At 47.1% G+C, this 20,609-nt stretch overlaps 1 protein-coding gene across 8 annotated transcripts in view; it reads left to right on the top strand.

The window, feature by feature from the left end:
• DYSF (dysferlin) overlaps positions 1-20,609 on the top strand; it is a 195,657-nt gene that overhangs the window by 161,938 nt on the left and 13,110 nt on the right. For all 8 annotated transcript variants that reach the window (XM_079990669.1, XM_079990666.1, XM_079990664.1 and 5 more), the window contains 6 exons: positions 993-1,135; positions 6,032-6,171; positions 7,919-8,007; positions 9,197-9,292; positions 11,359-11,500; positions 20,082-20,181. In XM_079990669.1, coding sequence (XP_079846795.1) covers positions 993-1,135; positions 6,032-6,171; positions 7,919-8,007; positions 9,197-9,292; positions 11,359-11,500; positions 20,082-20,181 — 710 coding nt within the window. The remainder of the gene's footprint in view (positions 1-992; positions 1,136-6,031; positions 6,172-7,918; positions 8,008-9,196; positions 9,293-11,358; positions 11,501-20,081; positions 20,182-20,609) is intronic.

Genomic DNA, 20,609 nt, shown 5'->3' with positions numbered 1-20,609 from the left:
TAAAAGACTGAGTTAAGCATTTGAAAAATCTATTGAAACCAGACATTATAAGTTCGTTTTAGGCTGGGTAGTTCAAAAGTCTCTGTGGCTTTGTTGAATGTTTTGTATTTTTCTCAGAAGGTTGATAAAGTATGTATAATTATTGTTCTGTGTATATTAATCACCAACGTGTTGCATGAATCGCACTACTTCTATCAGCAGCACAGGTTGCATTTTTCTAGCACCCCTGTTTATCCAGCCTGGTTCCTGCAAAGCTGAGGGTGATGGAAGGCCAAGGGGGAAGGCAGAATGGGAGAATTGAAGAATTGGAGGGCACCCCAAAGGTCCTCTAGTCCAGCCCCCTCCAATGCAGGAATGACAGCTAAAGAGGACTGGAGAGTACAATGAGACTGAATGTCACTTTGGGATAGAGAGCAAACCTTGCATGCAGAAGCCTTCAAGCATTTCCAGCTCGAGAGGATTTCCAGCATTAGCCTAGGAAAGTCCTTTTTTTGCCTGGGGTTTTGGAGAGACAGTGGAGCTGGGGAACTAAATGAGAAGAGCTGTGAACCTGAATCTCGAACCCAAGGCTGATCGGAGGGGCCTGCAGAGCCCCGAAGCAGCTGGTCGCTCACTATCTAAGGCAGGATGTTGGGCTTGTCCCACGATGGCCGTCGGCTGATGTTCAGGGGTTGGAAAGCTCCATGCGCTGAGCTGCAAAAGCCCCAGCGATCAGCTGCTTGTCAGGTCTGGCATAGCGCTGCACATGGTGCTCAGCTGATCCTTGGGGCTTTGTGAGATGCCTGCAAACCTTCAGCTGATCGACAGGCAGCACAGCATACAATAGTGAGAAGTTCTCCTGCACATATCACGTTGCAATAAAAGGGGAGGTGTGCAGGAACAGGACAGCGTCTCTCGGAAAAAGTGCAACAAGGCACATCAAATTTTACCTGCCTTGAGCCTGGAGGATAGGGCTGGTTGAAGCTTTCGTTTGCTTTTTCTTTTGCTCTTAGTTCTGGTCCCAACCAATGGAGAGATCAACTCCGTCCTTCTCAGCTGCTCCACCTCTTTGCTCTGCAACGCAACTGGAAGCCTCCCGTCTACAAACCTGACCGGATCATCTTCAGAGATCAAATCTACCGTCTCCCAGACCTTGGTAAACAAACTTCTGGTCTTGGACCTTAAGATCTTTCATAAAGGTAAAGGGTAAAGGGACCCCTGACCATTAGGTCCAGTCGCGTATGACTCTGGGGTTGCAGCGCTCATCTCGCTTTACTGGCTGAGGGAGCTGGCGTACAGCTTCTGGGTTATGTGGCCAGCATGACTAAGGTGCTTCTGGCAAACCAGAGCAGCGCATGGAAACACTGTTTACCTTACCACCAGAGCGGTATCTATTTATCTACTTGCACTTTGATGTGTTTTCAAACTGCTAGGTGGGCAGGAGCAGGGACCGAGCAATGGGAGCTCACCCCATGGCGGGGATTCAAACCACCGACCTTCTGATCGGCAAGTCCTAGTCTCTGTGCGTTAACCCACAGCACCACCCAAGATCTTTCATAGGTTCATAGAATTATAGAGTTGGGAGGGACCCCAACCCCCTGCAATCTCAGCTAAAGCATCCATGGCCGTTGGCTGTCCAACCTCCAAGGAAGGAGAGTCCACCACCTTCCAAGGGAGCCCATTCCACTATTGGACAGCTCTAACCACCAGAAATTCCTCCTGTTTCTTGTAACTTGAAGCCATGGGTTTGAGCCCTATCCACCAGAGCCAGAGAAAACAAGCTTGCTCCCTCTTCCATGTGATGGCCCTTTAGATATTTGAAGATGGCTCTCCTATCTTCTCTCAGACTCCTCTTTCCCAGACTCCTTCAACCGTTCCTCATCAGGCTTGGTTTCCAGATTCTTGATCACCTTGGTCTCTCTCCTCTGCACACCTTCCGGCTTGTCAATAGCCTTCTTAAATACCTTACTACTTACAGATTGCTTGGATTCTGTTCCAGATGGAAAAAAAACCATGTTTTACCCACTCTCTCTCCTCCTGCCCACCTGCCTTTTCCTTGGCATCCTTTTGGCCACGCAGTCATCTCCAAGGGTTGTGTGGGCAAGCAGAGGCCTGTATTTGTAGGTTTTGGCCAGCAGAGAGAGACATTATCACACAGACGGAGCTATCACAATATAAGCCATGACCTGGCGGAGAGTCTCTTGGCAGCCGGAATCGGCATTCCCAGAGGAATGCAGGTTTTGCAGGGTTGCCCTGTTCTTCCTCTCCCCCTAGGCCCCAAGGGGGTGTCTGGGGCAACCGAAGCAAAAAACAAAAACAAAGAAGGCAATAGGGATTGCAAGACATGAAGGGCTTGCTATGCTTCACTGACTTTTTTGGATTATTTCATGTGTAAATAGCCTTGAGATGGTGATTTTACGTGCAATTAGTATTAGTATTAATGTATTGATTGCATTATTATTCCACCTTTTCCTCCAAGGAGCTCAATGTAGTGTGCTGGGTTCTCAGTAAATCCTCCTTTAATCCCTGTCTCGCCAGAGTGGTGAATGCTCTGGTTATCTCCCGCTTGGACAACTGCCATGCACTCTACGTGGGGCTACCTTTGAAGGTGAGCCGGAAACTGCAATTAATCCAAAATGTAGCAGCTATACTGGTAACTGGGAGCAGCTGCCAAGACCATATAACACCGGTCTTGAAAGACCTACATTGGCTCCCAGTACGTTTCCGAGCACAGTTCAAAGTGTTGGTGCTGACCTTTAAAGCCTTAAAGGGTCTCAGTCCTGTATACCTGAAGGAGCGTCTCCACCCCCATCGTTCTACCCAGACACTGAGGTCCAGCACCGAGGGCCTTCTGGCGGTTCCCTCGCTACGAGAAGCCAAGTTACAGGGAACCAGGCAGAGGGACGTCTTGGTGGTGGCACCTGTTAGGATATTTCCGTTCCACCTTAAAAGGGAGCAGGATGTTTGTGTCACAGCCTGCGTATTTCCTGTTCACAGGATGTTTCTGTTGTGTCTTTGCTTTCGTTTCTCTCTCTGTGCCTGAGACATTGAAGCAGGCAGTCATGTTTTCTTTGTTCTGACCAACGCTTAATAAAGTTGTAAATAATGCTCTCCTACGTGCATCTTTCGCTGTGCGAATTCTGCTGATAGAGCGTGCACCAGCTCTGGAATGTGGCAAGCTATTTCTGGAGCTCGTGTCATTAATTGAATGATACTGAGTGTCTACGGGAGGTCGATGGATCGCAACGGAGACGACGTGGGGTCATGATGGACTCTGTCTCCCTGGCAGTATCCCAACAGCACCCTCCCTGTGGAATGCCACAGATGTGAAGGAGATAAAAAACTATCTGACTTTTTGAAGACATCTGAGGCAGCCCTGTTTAGGGAAGCTTCTAATGTTTGATGGACTATTGCATTTTATTTTTTTTTATTTTTTTTTAATGATATTAATTAAAGTTTCCAAATTAAGACATATAAACACAAACAACAATAAAAACATACACAGACACAATACTAAAAACACGTATAATTTCAAATCTTATTTCTTAAACTTAATTTCCTCGACCTCCTCACACCTCCCCCTTCTGTATTCTAATTCCATTTATCTAATCAGCAAATCCATTCCCTTATTTCCCATTATTTTTAATAATTCTGTTCTTTTTCCTTAATCAACGCCCCTGAAAAACCACAAAATTTTAAAACTCATGTCGATTCTAGCCTTCATTGATATTATAATGTTTGCTTAAATAGTCTTTAAATTTCTTCCAATCTTCTTCCACTGTCTCTTTCTCCTGGTTTCGGATTCTGCCAGTCATCTCTGCCAGTCCCATGTAGTCAGTCATCTTCATCTGCCATTCTTCCAGAGTGGGTAGATCTGGTGTCTTCCAATACTTTGCGATGAGAATCCTTGCTGCTGTTGTGGCATACATAAAAAAGTTCTGTCCTTCTTTAACACCACATGGCTAACCATACCCAGGAGGAAGGCCTCTGGTTTCTTCAAGAAGGTATATTTAAATACCTTTTTCATTTCATTATATATCATTTCCCAGAAAGCCTTAATCCTTGGGCATGTCCACCAGAGGTGAAAGAATGTACCTTCATTTTCCTTACATTTCCATGGACTATTGCATTTTAATATTTTGTTGGGAGCCATCCAGAGTGGGTTGTATAAATAATAAAATTATTATTATTATTATTATTATTATTATTATTATTATTATTATTATTATTATTATTCCCACAACAACCCTGTGAGGTAGGTTAGGTTGAGAGGGACAGTGAGCTTCATGGACAAGGGAAACCTGGTGTCTCCTAGTTTAACAATCTAGGTGTTATCCTCTAACCACTACACAACACTACCTCATATTGAATCAATACATGGATGGAAGGAAGGGAGGTTGGTGTCGGTTGATCCCAGCCAGGCCTCCAGGTGTTCCTTTGAAGGTGGAGAAAAACTGGGTGATGGGCAGGGAGGAGAATCTGCTTTGGGGGCAATCATAGTATCGTGGAATTGTAGCAGTGGAAGGGACCACCCTGTGCAAGGCAGGAATCTCAACTTGAGCATCCATGACAGGTGGCCATCCAACCTCTGCATAGACAACTCCAAGGAAGGAGAGCCCACCAGCTTCTGAGTCCATTTCACTGACCATCTGAAAGTTTTTCCTGATGTTTAGTTAGAATCTCCTTCATTGGCACTGAATCCGTTGGTTCAGATCCTGTCCTCTGGAGCAGCAGGAAACAAGCTTGCTCCATCCTCCGTGTGACAGTCCTCCAGATATTTGATGGTGGCTCTCCCGTCAGTCTTCTCCTCTCCAGACCAAAGGAGTCTGGATGTTCGAGGGGCCACCAAGGGCTGGCTCACTTCACAGCAGCTTTGTGCCCTCAAAGTGATCCTGGCTGAGGGTCTCCTCAGGTTTATATGGCTGCATAAAGCTGAGCAGAGCTCTTTCTCCCTCCTCTTTCAGACCCAGAACTGAAGCTCTGGCAGTTTTGACCTTGGGACTGGGGGGGGGGGATGGGGTCTGGAAAGCAGCTGTGTTAGAGCTGAACCTGAATTCACACAGGTCCAGAGTGCAGAGGACATTTTGCAAGCTTTGGTTCTGGGCCTTGCTTCCATCATCTCTGCGCTGGTGATGTTTGAAGTGTAGCTGGGGAGACAAAGAAGGAGACAGATATATTTTTAATGTGGGGCTGCTGCTTCTGTGATGTCCATGCACACCCAATGACAGAGTTGGCTGCTGGAGACTTGGAGACGGCAGTCTAACTTTTGCAGATCAAAAACTGGGACACGTGCCTTCTGGGATGTGCTCCCGGGCGAGTCGCTTGACCCGCATTGTGCTCTGACCCTCCAAAATGCGCTTTTTCAGGGCAAGAGTGTTGCGGGAGAGAGCAGCACCCAAAATGGCCACCACAATCATGCACGAAAAAATGGGACGTCCCGTTTTTTGCGGGACACTTGGCTGGTGTGATCCCTGCTTGGCCAACTGGAGGCAACAGATGAGGAGCATCTCACAGAAGGATGGAGGCCTCACACAGGACATCCTAGGAAGACATGGGGACATTTTATACTAAGGGCTGAGCCACACTCATCTTTTCTCTGCTCTTTTCAGGCATAGCCTGCGCTCTGAAGCTCTTTGGCCAAGTAATTATATTTTTTTTCCTTTTTGCCCCCAGAGCTTTCTCTGTGAAAAGCTGCTCTTTGGCGCTTGTTCGGAGCCAACATCCACCTACAGAAAAACCAAATGGATGTTTGTTCTGATTGAACACTAAAGAGCAGGTTTTTGTGGTGAAAGCTGCAGAGCAAAAAGATCACAGGGCAGTTGACAGAGTCCTTCTGGCCATGTCAGTTTCCTTCCTTCCTCCCACCCACCCTCTGGAATACTTGACAGCCTCGTCTCTCTGTGTGTGTAAGTAATCTGTGGGAAAGTCGAACAGGGACCATCTCCCAGCTGTCCCAAGCCTCTTCTGCACTTCTTAGCTCTGCCCTTTTATCTGTGCTGGGAATAGTTGGCTGGTCCGCTGCTGCAGTCTCCTCCTTCTCTCTTTCATTTAGATGATGGCAAGCCCCCCAACCCACACCTGGGTCCCCCGGAGGAGAGGCTCGCCTTGTACGCCCTGCAGAAGCAAGGCCTGGTCCCTGAGCACGTCGAGACGAGGCGACTTTACAGCCCCTTGCAACCGGACATCGAGCAGGTAAGACCCGGGTGGGAGAGGCAGCAGTGAGTCTCAGGGTGCAGCTGTCATCGTCTTGAAAGCCCTTCTGTGTCAGGCCAGTGCCTGAGGGGGAAATCACGTCCCCAAATAGCCGGATGAAAGATGGAATGCAGTAGGGATACGATAATCTTTATTGTCATTGTCCCATACAGAACAACGAAATTGAAAAAGTCTACAGCAGACATTCAAAAACCAGCAAGCCTGCTATCCCAGCTATCCCAGCCTGGTTAACCCCCTAAAAATACACCATAATTAAAGGCAATATACTCCCAGAGAGACTACCTTAAAGGTAAAGGGACCCCTGACGTTAGGTCCAGTCACGGACGACTCTGGGGTTGCGGCACTCATCTTGCTTTACTGGCCGAAGGAGCCGGCATACAGCTTCCGGGTCATGTGGCCAGCATGACTAAGCTGCTTCTGGCAAACCAGAGCAGCACACGGAAACGCCATTTACCTTCCTGCCGGAGCGGTACCTATTTATCTACTTGCACTTTGACTGCTTTCAAACTGCTAGGTTGGCAGGAGCAGGGACCGAGCAACGGGTGCTCACCCCGTCGCGGGGATTCGAACCGCCGACCTTCTGATCGGCAAGTCCTAGGCTCTGTGGTTTAACCCACAGCGCCACCTGCGTCTCTATCATTGTCCCATACAGAACAACAAAATTGAAAAAATCTACATCAGACATACAAAAACCAACAAGCTTGCTATCCCAGCCTGCTTAACCCCCTAAAAATACCCCATAATTAAATGCAATATACTCCCAAAGAGAGTACCTTACACTGCGTTTAAAACCAAAATCGCATTTGGATAAAAACTGTTTCTCAGGTGGCTAGTCCTACTCTTTATAACCCTGTACCTTCTTCCAGAAGGCAAAAACTAAAAGAGATCATTTCCGGGGTGCGCATTATCCTGAACTATCTCTGCAGCTTTCTTATGACACTTGGAAGCATAGATTTGATCCAAGGTGGAAAGAATGCACCCAATTACCTTATTTTTTGCTCTATAAGACTCAATTTTTCCCTCCTAAAAAGTAAGGGGAAATGTGTGTGCGTCTTATGGAGTGAATGCAGGCTGCGCAGCTATCCCAGAAGCCAGAACAGCAAGAGGGATTGCTGCTTTCACTGCGCAGCGATCCCTCTTGCTGTTCTGGCTTCTGAGATTCAGAATATTTTTTTTCTTGTTTTTCTCCTCCTAAAACTAGGTGCGTCTTGTGGTCTGGTGCGTCTTATAGAGCGAAAAATACGGTATTCTCTCCGCAGTCTTTACAACTCTGGACAGCATTGTTTTTTCCTTGACTGTGCAGCTCCCAAACTACACACAGGACAAAGATTTACATCAGCAGTTCCCAAACGTTTGGGGCCACCATCTCGTTCGTTCCATGAACTCATCCATAGCGCCCCTTCTGTGCCCAAAGTTATTGGGCTCCGTCTGTCTAGATTTCACTTTGTATTCCCGAGAGGTGATGCTTTGAGGGCCTACTGCGCAAAGAAAGAATAGCCAAAGCATCCCTGAAGCTCTCACAACCAACCCCAGCGGGGGAATTTGAACTCATGCCTTTATCTTCCCTCTCCAGGTTTGTCTTTTCCCCAGAAACAGTCAGCTTCCAGAAGAAACCCCTTGCCCCCTTTCTGTCAATTCCTCTCTCCAGAAGAAGGGAGATGGAGCAGGGCTGTTTGAGCTCCCAGAACGAACTCTCCCTGCCTCACAGCCTCTTTTCTCATTTCAGGGGAAAATCCAGATGTGGGTCGATGTGTTTCCCAAATCCTTGGGGCCGCCTGGGCCCCCGTTCAATGTGACCCCACGGAAGGCAAAGAGGTAATACAGACTCCTATTTGCCTCTGTCATACACTCACACCCACACCACAAGAATTGCCCTGCTGGACAATCGCAAATATCCTTCGATTCCTTCATTGAGGGGGGTTGGACTTGATGACCCTCGGGGTCCCCCATTCCAGCTCTACAATTATATGATTCTATGAGTTTATTTAATCCCCTACCAAAGCCATCCAAGATGGCAGCTGGTCTGTGGCTGCATCCAAACCGTGCATTGAAAACACCCTCCAAGGAGGTTGAGGGCACAATTGTCATATGTGGTGGGGTTGCACAAAAATTAAACGCTTTTGGGATATCATGTATGAAGAATTAAAGAAAATGTTCAAAGAAACATTTGTAAAAAACAAACAAACCAGAAGCCTTCCTTCTAGGTATTTTGTCAACAGATATCCCAGGTGATAAGAAAATGATATTTTTATACGCAACAACAGCAGTGAGAATGTTGGTTGCCAGAGATTGGAAGGGAGAGAAAATCCCATTGAAGGAGGAATGGCAGATAAAAATGTTTGAGTATCTGGAACTTGCAAAAATGACAGAAATAATCAAAAGTTTACAAAAAACCCCCAAAAGTTTACAAATGAGTGGGAATGTTACAGAGGGTATTTAAAAAAACATTGTTCCCAGCTAAAATCTTTAGCATGCCTGGACTAATTTTTTGCAAATTACATGATTGATAAATATTGTATTGGATATAATATAGATGATGGTTAAGGTGATAAAGGACGCAGTAAAAAGAAAAAGAAAAGAAAAAAAGGAATAAAGCAGGGAAAAGACCCGCAGTGAGATAGACGGAAGTCACCCTTAAAAAGTAGAAGACTATCTAATCATGATTTAAGAAGACATATGGTGTTGAAACTTTTTCATTAAGTATGGGTGTTTCTTCATGATTTTTTCGATGTGTTTTGTGTATCTTGTGTTGTTTTGAAGGTGAATGGAAGACTTGTAATATCTAATGAAATCAATAAAAAGCGTTGCAAAATAAATAAATAAAGCAAGCGCCCTCCAAGGAATCCTGTTTAAGGTGGTTCATTAAGGGTGCTGGGAACTGCAGCGCTGTCTGGGCCAAACTATAGTTCCCAGCATCCTTTGAGAGATGTGATTCCAGTGCAGGGTAGGTGACCATAGCCTAGATGCACCCACTGAACCCAATCTCTTTCCCGTTGGGTTTCAGGTTCTACCTGCGCTGCATTATCTGGAACGCCAAAGACGTCATCCTGGACGACCTCAGCATCACGGGGGAGAAGATGAGTGACATCTACGTCAAAGGGTAGGCCATCCTGCTGGGGCGCAGGGGAGGTCCTGGAGATGGGCATTAGCCCCTTAGCATACAGTCACCAGACGTCCCCGGTTCCCGGGGTCAGTCCCTGGATTTGCGAATCTGTCCCCAGACAAATTCTGTCCCCAGAATGTCCCCAGATTTGCAAATCTGTCCCTGGGATACGTGGCAGCAACAGCCTCAGCAGCCCGGAGCCAGCCTGGTAGCTCAGTTGGCTCTGGCTGGCTTCAGGAGCTGCTCACTGCTCACTGCCCGCTGCTGTTGTTTAGTCGTTTAGTCGTGTCCGTCTCTTTGTGACCCCCTGGACCAGAGCACGCCAGGCTCTCCTGTCTTCCACTGCCTCCCGCATTTTGGTCAAACTCATGCTGGTAGCTTCGAGAACACTATCCAGCCATCTCGTCCTCCATCTTCCCCTTCTCCTTGTGCCCTCCATCTTTCCCAACATCAGGGTCTTTTCCAGGGAGTCTTCTCTTCTCATGAGGTGGCCAAAGTCTTGGAGCCTCAGCTTCAGGATCTGTCCTTCCAGTGAGCCCTCAGGGCTGATTTCCTTCCGAATGGAGAGGTTTGATCTTCTTGCGGTCCATGGGATTCTCCAGAGTCTCCTCTAGCACCAGAATTCAAAAACATCCTGTTGCTACTCAGCCTCAAAAAGAAAAGAAAAAAAAAGTGTCCCCGGATTCATTGAAAGCAATCTGGTAACCATACCTTAGCATCTGCTTTAAAATAGACCCAGGTGCCTTTTGGTATCTTGCAGTCACTTGTCACAATGTTAAGGATGCACCTGTGCCAGAAAATTTACCCCCCAAAATAGCAGGCGCTCCTCCTTCTCCTGTTTGAGTTCCAAGATGCAAAGGAAGCTGATTTTCTCTCCCACCCGTAGACACTGATAGGTTGCTAAAGAGGTCTGTCCCCCAGTTTTTAATTTGCTTTCTGAGATGAAAATACCTAAAAAGCAAAACGTACTTGACAACAGCGGCATGGATGCTACTAGCTCAGGGACCAAGGGGACCAAAACTTTGCAAAAGAATGGGGAAATTTGTAATTTATTTAGGAGACCGTTGCAAGCAGATGAAAACATTAGCAGGATTTTAATCTCACTTGGAATGCAACAAATACAATGGAAAATATGGTTGGATGCAAAATATAGATTATGGAATTATATTGTAAATGTTGACAATACGATCCATGAGGGAATGGGGGAAAGTCTTGAGGTTCAGAGTAATCTCTATATATGGATACACATTTGCTATAATTTTATATTTGTAAAATCAAATAAAAATGATTTCATAAAAAAAGGAAAATGTTCTACCCCTGTCAGCTTGGAGTTAGGAACAGCTGCTAATTTCAGGCTGTAGCTTGTCTGGCTGGCTACAGTCATACCTCAGGTTACAGGTTGTGTGTTTTTGGCTTGCGCACCGCGCCGAACCCGGAAGTACCGGAACGGGTTACTTCCGGGTTTCAGTGCTAATGCATGTGCAGAAGCGCTAAATTGCGCTTTGCGCATGTGCAGAAGTGCTGACTCACAACCCGTTGTGTGCAGACATAGCGCTGCAGGTTGCGAATGCTGCGGGTTGCGAACGTGCCTCCCGCACGGATCATGTTCGCAACCCGAGCATCCACTGTATTTTGAACATGTCCTTGATTTGCAAAAAAGAGCCCACCTTCATCCTCACTTGCACAGGTGTTATGTACTTAGTTGAATAGGATCCAAAATGCAGCAATCTGGTTGGTCCTAGAACAATAGGATTCAGAATGCAGCAGTCTGATTGGTCCTAGAACAATAGGATCCAAAATGCAGCAGTCTGATTGGTCCGCAGGAGCCACCGAATCCAACTCCAGGTGGAAGTGAATCCGCAGCCTGATTGGCCTACAGGAGAATCCCGGAATTAGCCAATCACGTGGGGCCTATTGTGTAAATAATGTATATAAAGCAGACATTTCGGGGGAACTCCCATTTCTCACTACTATGAGCTGAATAAAGAGCATGAAATCCACGCTCGACTCCGAGTATCTTTCAACAACCACTAAGCATCCGGACCTGTTTGCTCCTTTTGCAGGTGGCTGATCGGTTACGAAGAGAACAAGCAGAAGACGGACGTGCATTACCGGTCAATGGGAGGCGAAGGGAATTTCAACTGGAGGTTCGTCTTCCCCTTTGACTACCTCCCTGCCGAGCAGGTCTGCTGCGTCTCCAAGAAGGTGAGTGTCCCTGGACTGAAGGAAGCTCTGTTGGTCCCGGGCTGTTTTCTGACGAACAGCAGCAACAGGGACTGACGCTACACAAAACACACACATACACACCCTTCCACTTCCATCATCTCCAGTCTCTACGACTGCATGGGCAGACCAGTGGCAGAGTTTGGGGCTCTCAAATTTTAGCGGCACCCCGTGTCATGCCAAAATTTGGTGCTTTCCCTCAGTCAGGCTGGCTAATAATAATAATAATAATAATAATAATAATAATAATAATAATAATAATTTAACCAGGTGACAGCAAAAACTGCAAAAAAATTAGCAGTGACAATTAGAATAAGATCTATTACAGTGGTACCTTGGTTCTCAAATGGCTTAGTTGTTGAATAAATTGGCTCCAGAACGCCAAAAACCTGGAAGTAACACTTTTCAGAAGCCAAATGTCCGATGCAGCTCCTGCAGCCAATCAGAAACCGCGACTTGGTTTTGGAATGGTTTCAGGAGTTGAACGGACTCCTGGAACGGATTAAGTTTGAGAACCAAGGTACCACTGTATTTCATTATTGATGTAAACCTCCAAAATGTATTTTGTATAGTTAAGTTTTCACCTCTATCTTCAGTACACTATTTTATTTTATTTTATTTTATTTTATTTTATTTTATTTTATTTTATTTTATTTTATTTTATTTTATTTTATTTTATTTTATTATTTTATTTTATTTTATTTTATTTTATTTTATTTTTTATTGCTATGGCTAGCAGCTGATGCAAATAAAGATTCTCCTGATCTGATATAACAGTAATAATAATAATAATAATAATCACCTCCTGGCAAATAGAAGGGGAAGAAATGGAGGCAGTGAGAGATTTTGCTTTCTTGGGCTCTATGATCCCTGCAGATGGTGACAGCAGCCACGAAATTAAAAGACGCCTGCTTCTTGGGAGAAAAGCAATGACAAACCTAGACAGCATCTTAAAAAGCAGAGACATCACCTTGCCAACAAAGGTCCCTATAGTTAAAGCCATGGTTTTCCCAGTAGTGATGTATGGAAGTGAGAGCTGGACCATAAAGAAGGCTGATCACCGAAGAATGTATGCTTTTGAATTCTGGTGCTGGAGGAGACTCTTGAGAGTCCCATGGACTGCAAGAAAATCAAACCTCTCCATTCTGAAGGAAATCAGCCCTGAGTGCTCACTGGAAGGACAGATCCTGAAGCTGAGGCTCCAATACTTTGGCCACCTCATGAGAAGACTCCCTGGAAAAGACCCTGATGTTGGGAAAGATGGAGGGCACAAGGAGAAGGGGAGGACAGAGGACGAGATGGTGGGACTGTGTCCTCGAAGCTACAAACATGAATCTGACCAAACTGTGGGAGGCAGTGGAAGACAGGAGTGCCTGGTGTGCTCTGGTCCATGGGGTCACGAAGAGTCGGACACGACTAAACGACACAACAACAACAACAACAACAACAACAACAACAACAACAACATTTTATTTGTACCCTGCCCATCTAACTGGGTTGCCCGTGCAACCCTGGCCCATCTTGCCCTGAGCAGGTCTTGTGTTCTGTCTGCTGCCGAAAATGTGGCCTGGTCCACCCCACCCCCCTGCAAAAGCGACGGCTCTCCAAAAAAGCTTCTGAGCAAGCAACCCCCGCTGCACCAATATTGATTCCCCCTCCCCATGCGCCAGCCGTCGCTGGATGCAGGAAACAAACAGCTTGTAAAATGTTTTGCAAAGGTAGAAATAATGAGTGACAAGCTGGGCTCTGGAGGCGGGAGACGCATTCCTCTCCGGTGGGTTTTGATCTCGCCATGTGCCGTTTGAAGTCCAGCTTCATTACTTGTGGCCGTAAAAAAGAAGAAGAGAGAATTTTTTTTTTTTTGGGGGGGGGGGGGGAGACGAGAAGCAAAGCGGCACAGGCTTGAAGTTCAAACCGAAACCCTCAGATGGAAAAGTGTTCTGCCGCAGCGGCACCTGCCATGAAGAGAGCCAGCTGGTGTGGCAGGCGAGGCCTCCAGGCGTCTTGGGCATAGCAGCTGTGGAAGGAAAGGGCCCATGGGGTGGGGGCCTTCCTGAAAGGTGGCGCTGTGCCCTCAAAATGGATCTGGACTTTCAGGGTGCTGTGCATCCAAGACATTTCCAAGCCCTCTGTATCTGGACCACACATTAGATAAACATGATAGAAGAATCCTCTATGTCCCTTCGTTTTCACATAGGACATGTAGCTGTGCCATCCAAATCTCAGGGCCTATCCCTTCTTGTTGTTGTTGTTGTTGTTGTTGTTTAGTCATTTAGTCATGTCCGCCTCTTTGTGACCCCCTGGACCAGAGCACGCCAGGCCCTCCTGTCTTCCACTGCCTCCCGCAGTTTGGTCAAACTCATGTTTGTAGCTTCGAGAACACTGTCCCACCATCTCGTCCTCTGTTGTCCCCTTCTCCTTGTGCCCTCCATCTTTCCCAACATCAGGGTCTTTTCCAAGGAGTCTTCTCTTCTCATGAGGTGGCCAAAGTCTTGGAGCCTCAGCTTCAGGATCTGTCCTTCCAGTGAGCACTCAGGGCTGATTTCCTTAAGAATGGATAGGATTGATCTTCTTTCAGTCCAAGAGTCTCCTCCAGCACCATAATTCAAAAGCATCACTTATTCGGTGATCAGCCTTCTTTATGGTCCAGCTCTTACTTCTGCCCTATCCCTACAGATCCAAAATACAGTGGTACTTCAGGTTACATATGCTTCACGTTACATACGCTTCAGGTTACAGAGTCCGCTAACCCAAAAATATTACCTCAGGTTAAGAACTTTGCTTCAGGATGAGAACAGAAATCGTGCATCAGCAGCAGCAGGAGACCCCGGTAGCTAAAGTCATGCTTCAGGTTAAGAACAGTTTTAGGTTAAGAACAGTCCTCCAGAACAAATTAAGTACATAACCAGAGGTACCACTGTACCTGCATCTTTTAATCTAATCCACTCTTTTACCCACACCAAACATGCAGCTTCATAATACATCTCCATATGTGGAAGCACAAAGCCTCCTCTATCCTTCCCTCCTATGAGTATTTCATACTTGTACCTTGGCTTGGCGTGCTCTCTTCCATGGGGTCACAAAGAGTTGGACATGACTAAACGACTAAACGGGGGACGCAGGTGGCGCTGTGGGTTAAAGCCTCAGCGCCTAGGGCTTGCCGATCGAAAGGTTGGCGGTTCGAATCCCTGCGGCGGGGTGCGCTCCCACTGCTCGGTCCCAGCGCCTGCCAAGCTAGCAGTTCGAAAACACCTCTGGGTGCAAGTAGATAAATAGGGACCGCTTACCAGCGGGAAGGTAAACGGCGTTTCCGTGTGCGGCTCTGGCTCGCCAGAGCAGCGATGTCACGCTGGCCACGTGACCCGGAAGTGTCTCCAGACAGCGCTGGCCCCTGGCCTCTTAAGTGAGATGGGCGCACAACCCCAGAGTCTGTCAAGACTGGCCCGTACGGGCAGGGGTACCTTTACCTTTACCTTTAAACGACTAAACAACAACAACCTTGGTCTTTCCCCCCGCCAAACAAAATTTCTTTGATATTTTTTCCATTGTTTGAAACAATTTGTGGCTCCTTCTATTCAGCCATGCCTTCCTGGGACTGAGGTACAGAATCACAGAATTGTAGCCCTGGAAGGGCCCCCGAGGGTCATCCAGCCCAACCCCCTGAAATGCAGGAATCTCAGCTAAAGCCTCCAGGACAGATGGCCGCCCAACCTCCAAGGAAGGAGAGACCACAACCTCCTTCATTTCTTCTGCCCCAAATCTCCCAGCGTTCAGCTTCCTTGGATGTCTGCAAGTCCTCGTGCTAAGAGAGAGGGAGAAAACCTTTTTTCTTCCCACTTTCTCCCTGCTAGGCATCATTTTATAAACTTCAATCTATCAAGTTGCCTATTTCTCACCTTTTCTCTGAACTAAAAAGTTGCAAACGTGGAAGCTGCTCCACCCCCTTTGTCATTTTGGACAATATCCTTTTTGAGGTGAAGCCAACAGAGCTTTACATAACATTCTGTATGTGGTGGCACCATAGGTAAAGATAAGGAGAAGAAGAAGAAGAAGAGGAGGAGGAGGAGGAGTTTGGACTTGATATCCTGCCTTTCACTCCCCGTAAGGAGTCTCAAAGCGGCTAACATTCTCTTTTCCCTTCCTCCCCCACAACAAACACTGTGTGAGGTGAGTGGGGCTGAGAGACTTCAGAGAAGTGTGACTGGCCCAAGGTCACCCAGCAGCTGCATGTGGAAGAGCGGGGTAGCGAACCCAGTTCACCAGATTACGAGTCCACCGCTCTAACCACTACACCACACTGTAAATGACCCCTGGATGGTTAAATCCAGTCAAAGGCGACGATGGGGTTGTGGCGCTCATCTCACTTTCAGGCCGAGGGAGCTGGTGTTTGTCCACAGACAGCTTTCCAGGTCATGTGGCCAGCAGGACTAAACTGCTTCTGGTGCAACGGGACACCGTGACGGAAACAAGAGCACATGGAAATGCCGTTTACCTTTCCGCCGCAACGGTACCTATTTATCTACTTGCACTGGTGTGCTTTTGAACTGCTAGCTTGGCAGGAGCTGGGACAGAGTGATGGGAGCTCACCCCGTAGCAGGTATTCGAACTTCTGACCATTAAATCGGCAAGCCCAAGAGGCTCAGTGGTTTAGACCACAGCGCCACCCGCGTCCCATAGATTTATATAATGGCATTATGATATGGCCAGTTTTGTTTTCTGCTCCTTTCCCAATGCCCCCTGCTATGAAATTTGCCGCCTTCTCACAGAGTGGGAGAACGGATATGTCCTTGAGTGATGAACAGGCATGGAGACCTGGTGTCTGCGCTCTGGCACAAGCCGGACCTCTCTGGGATAGCGCACTTGTGTCAAGTGCCCAGCTCTCATGAGGTGTCACCTGAGCTGCTGGAAGTCGGTGTGTGTGTGATAGATAAGATAACACATTATTTGCATTAGCCAATGGCCATAACAACAGTAAAACATTACAGTATATGCAGAAAAGGAAGTTTGAAATAAGAGCACAATTTAAAGTCCTGAATCAGCCGTCAGTTAGTGGCCCTTATTCTGATTGCCCCTGCTATGAACCTGGCGACCTTTGCTATTATCTGCTCATTTTGATTTGATGGAAGAAAGGACATTGAGGCAGTGGTTGAGCGCCCTGAGATGCTTAGTACGAGTGGGGTGAGGATCTCATTCCTCAGGTCTTTGTAGAGAGCACAAGACAGGAGGATGTGTGCCGCTGTTTCGGTGCTACCATCTCCACAGGGGCAAAGGCGTTTCTCAGACGGGATCTTTAGGAATCGACCCTCAAGTACCACAAGATGGCAAAACATCCAGTCTTGCAAGTGTAAAAGCACGTCTGTATTTTTGGATAATATGTTTGTGCAGATATGGGGCCAGAGAATCAAAATGGAGAGGTGGAAAATGGACATACCAGGGCAGAATTTCCTTATAGTGTCCAGGTTGTTCTGATGCTCGATATCTTTTAGACGTTGACCAATTGACTGTTTGCTTTAGTAGGGCCCATAGTGAGTAACCGGTGGGGGGGGCAGAGTGAATGAGCTCCCCCACCACCCAAGGGTGCTCCTGGCCCCAGCACATGAACGAACCCCGGGACTGAATCAGCGGCCAACATGGAATTCCAATCTGGATTTGCCAGGCCTGCTCTGTTCCCCTGCTGGGCTCCACCCTCTCTCCAGATCATCGTTCCTCATTATTTTATCCTGAAGCGTCAAGCCGGGCTTGTAAACCCCCTCCTCTCAAAAGAAATGGAGCCAGGAAGCTCTTTCGGTGCGCACCTTGACTTTGGAGGTATTTGTAATTGTGCCTCGAAGCTGACACCTTGAGGTTAATCCTACATGAGGCCGTTTCCCCCAGATGTTGCTCTGGAGGCCTCCTCTCGCCATTGTCTGAGGCTATGGGCCCCCCACTGGTCCTCTGGGGAGCTCATTACGAAGATGGATACTTTGTGTGCCTCCCTGGAATGTTCTCCCAGATGTTTGTTTTGAGCTGGTTTCATTCCGACCCCCAGCAAAAAGAGAGATTTCGGTCCTCCCTGGCAGTGGAGAGGCTAGTTCTTCCACCCTGAGCTCCTCGCAGGCTGCTACCCAGTTATCCATGCCCCGTAGCCTCGGGGGCCCTGTCCAATTTGGCAAGGTGCTCTGGAGGCTGCCCAGCTGGTGTAAAAGCTCCCACAGAGATGGGCAAACCACCCCACTGGAGAAGGAACCGGTGTCCCGCAACGATCAGGTTGGGTTCCTCCTTCATGTTCACTCTCTCCTGGACGTCCCAGTGCCGATAGTACCAAGTCAAGCAGAGCGCGTTGACCCCACTGACCCCAAAGTGAAATCCTTTGTCACACAGCACAGAGTTAAACTATGGAACTCCCTCCCACAGGATGCAGGGTTGGCTTTCGGGAACATGAGACAAATTCATAGAGGGCTATCAACGGTTACTGGCCAGGAATGCTCTGCTCTGCCTCCACAGCTGAAAGCGGATTTCTGTATGCCTGTTGCGTGGCGAGTTCCTGCCCCCCCCAGTGGAAATAAAGACACATGACACAATTATTAAGGTTAATTGGCTAAATAAGGCCACAACTTTATTGGTTACAGGTAATGAGCGGTATTGGCTTAGGCATTGGTCCATTAGTTTGGGAAAGGTTAACCACCAGTAGGGGGAGTCCTGCTGATACACATCAACTAGGAATTCCCCCGGGGTCACCAATGTGGGGCGTGCCTTAGACCCTAACCTCCTCAGGCTTCGGACAGGGCCATGGCCCCCGGAATCCTTTATCGGACTACCCTTCAATATGTGGGGCAGGTGATGGCGCTTCCTCCTCTCTTCCAACTACAGAGCAATACCAGTGCCTAACCGGAAACAGGAAACAGGTGGGAAACAGGAACAGCTGGTAGGCGGCAAAAGAGGGAGATCCCCGGCTGCGTCCGGCCAGGGGGTGACGTGGCTGGGGAGTCCTTCAATTGCAGGGCGGAAGTGGCTTTGCTGGGAACAACAAGAGAGGAGAATGTTCTTCTGTTCAGATTCTGCATGCAAATCCCTTTGAGGCATCTGCTTTGCCACTTTGAGGAGAGGATGCTGGACCAGTTGGGCCACTAGCAGGCAAGTCTTTGGCATATGCACTGCCAGGGTGTAACAACCCAACCAGCACCCCCAAATTTAGTTGTGAGCGCCGTCACTGAGTCTGTCAAGCAAGCGCCGCCGCTGGTGTGGCGCGTCTTTGCTAAATGAATGCACAAAGTCGAAAGTGAAACGGTAGGTATACATTTCGGTAATACCTAGGTATATATGTATTTTGTTTTTCCAGCTTGATCAAAATTATTTATTATATCTGACAAAACGAGTATGACAAAACAAAACATGTTTAAACGAGTTTTGTCAGAAGTCTTTTTTATTTAAGTGTTTAATTAAGTATTATTTAGGAAGATTAAGGTTTTTTTATGTACGTAAATTTGCTTTTTCTTCTTTCTTCTTTCTATATTTTCTTTTCTTTTTTCTTAATTGTTTTTTCTTTAATTTTTTTTTTGTAGTATGAGATTGTAAATGCTTTGTAAATTCTTTCTATAAGTGTGTAATTTAAATTAATAAAGATTATTTTTAAAAAACCAAAATAATTTATAATATCATAACAGGTAGATAGTTAAAGGCTAAGGTGGCTTCAGTGGCGGGCACCTGGTGCTCCCCAGAATTCAGCACCCGGGTGCCCTGCACCCCTTGCACCCCCGGGTAAAGATGGCCCTGGCCATTGGCCTGATCCAGCATCCTCTTCTCACGTTCTTATGACCAGGGCCCTCTGCCTGCAGTGATGGGCTGCAGAACATCTAAGCCCAACACATGTTCTGCAACATGCTAAATTTCGGAAAGACCAAAGAAAGAAGAGCTCTTTGATCCACCTCCTCTGGGTGAAGCCCAAAGCCATGTGGCCAGAAGGCTTTCTTTCATACAATGGCTGGTGCAAACCAGTTGAACAGCGAGTTCATCGCAGGGGGTTAAATGAGATGCCCCTTTGGGTCTCTTCGAGCTCTGTAATTCTGTGCTTCTGTGATTCACCACTGATGCCATGTCCTACCTCAATAATTTTGTAAAAAATTCTGTGCTGAGAAAATATAAATTCTGCATCCGGATTAAAAGATGGAAATTAAATAAATGTGCCCAGCCCTGCCTCGATTAGTCTATATCTACTGGTTAGTTTTGTGGCTTTGTTTCAACATTGTCTGCACTTGTTTTGAATGTGTTATTTCTGGATCCTTCCCTGGGATAATTTGGTGATAAATAAATAAAGGTGATGGGGGAGGGGCGATTGATTCAGATGGGGGCTGATGCCCACCCATTGCCTGCTGTAATTCATGCTCAACTCCTAATGGCAGCTTCTTAGAGTTCACCTCTTGATCCTTCAAAATGCTGCCGCCATGTTAAATGCTGGGTTTCTTGATGTTGGTGGATGCCAAACACTCAAACCTAGCCTTCAGTTTAGCTGATAAAATGAAAGAAACCAGAATATTCATCCTTCTAACGGAGCATTTCCCATCTTCCCGTGTTTGTATGAATGCAGGAGCATTTCTGGAGCCTGGACAAGACAGAGAACAAAGTTCGTCCGCAGCTGGTCCTTCAGATCTGGGACAACGACAAGTTCTCTTTTGATGACTACTTGGGTGAGTGGCAAGCGTCTCTTCCCCCTTTGGGCTGTCTTTGGACTCTTTGCCCCTCATTTCACTCTGCTGTCCTCGTCGCTTAACTTGTAGCATTTCCAAAAATTAGTTTTGGGATTGGCGGGTGCACAGCCAGGCATAGTTTCCCCCTGGACTCTTTGATTGCGCATGCATTGAAAGGAAGCACAGAAAGGAAACTTGATGTGGCATCAGGATTTTTCCCTGTGCCAAGACATCGGCAATGCAAAGAAGCAGCACTGGACATGGAGGCCCGTGCAAAAACCAAGAGGCAGATTGAAAGCTGGAGCAAATCGGTGTGCTTTGCGCAGTTGGAATGAAGCCCAGAATTTAAATGCAGGAGAATTTCCCGATCCTGTGTACAGGTGAACCACTGTGCATAGGTGACCTGCCACTGGTTGGCAGCCACAATA

This window comes from Podarcis cretensis (genome assembly GCF_951804945.1).
Source record: "Podarcis cretensis genome assembly, chromosome: 9".
NCBI lineage: Eukaryota > Metazoa > Chordata > Lepidosauria > Squamata > Lacertidae > Podarcis > Podarcis cretensis.
Note: the sequence above shows the minus strand (reverse complement) of the source record. Positions and strands in the feature narration are given on the sequence as shown.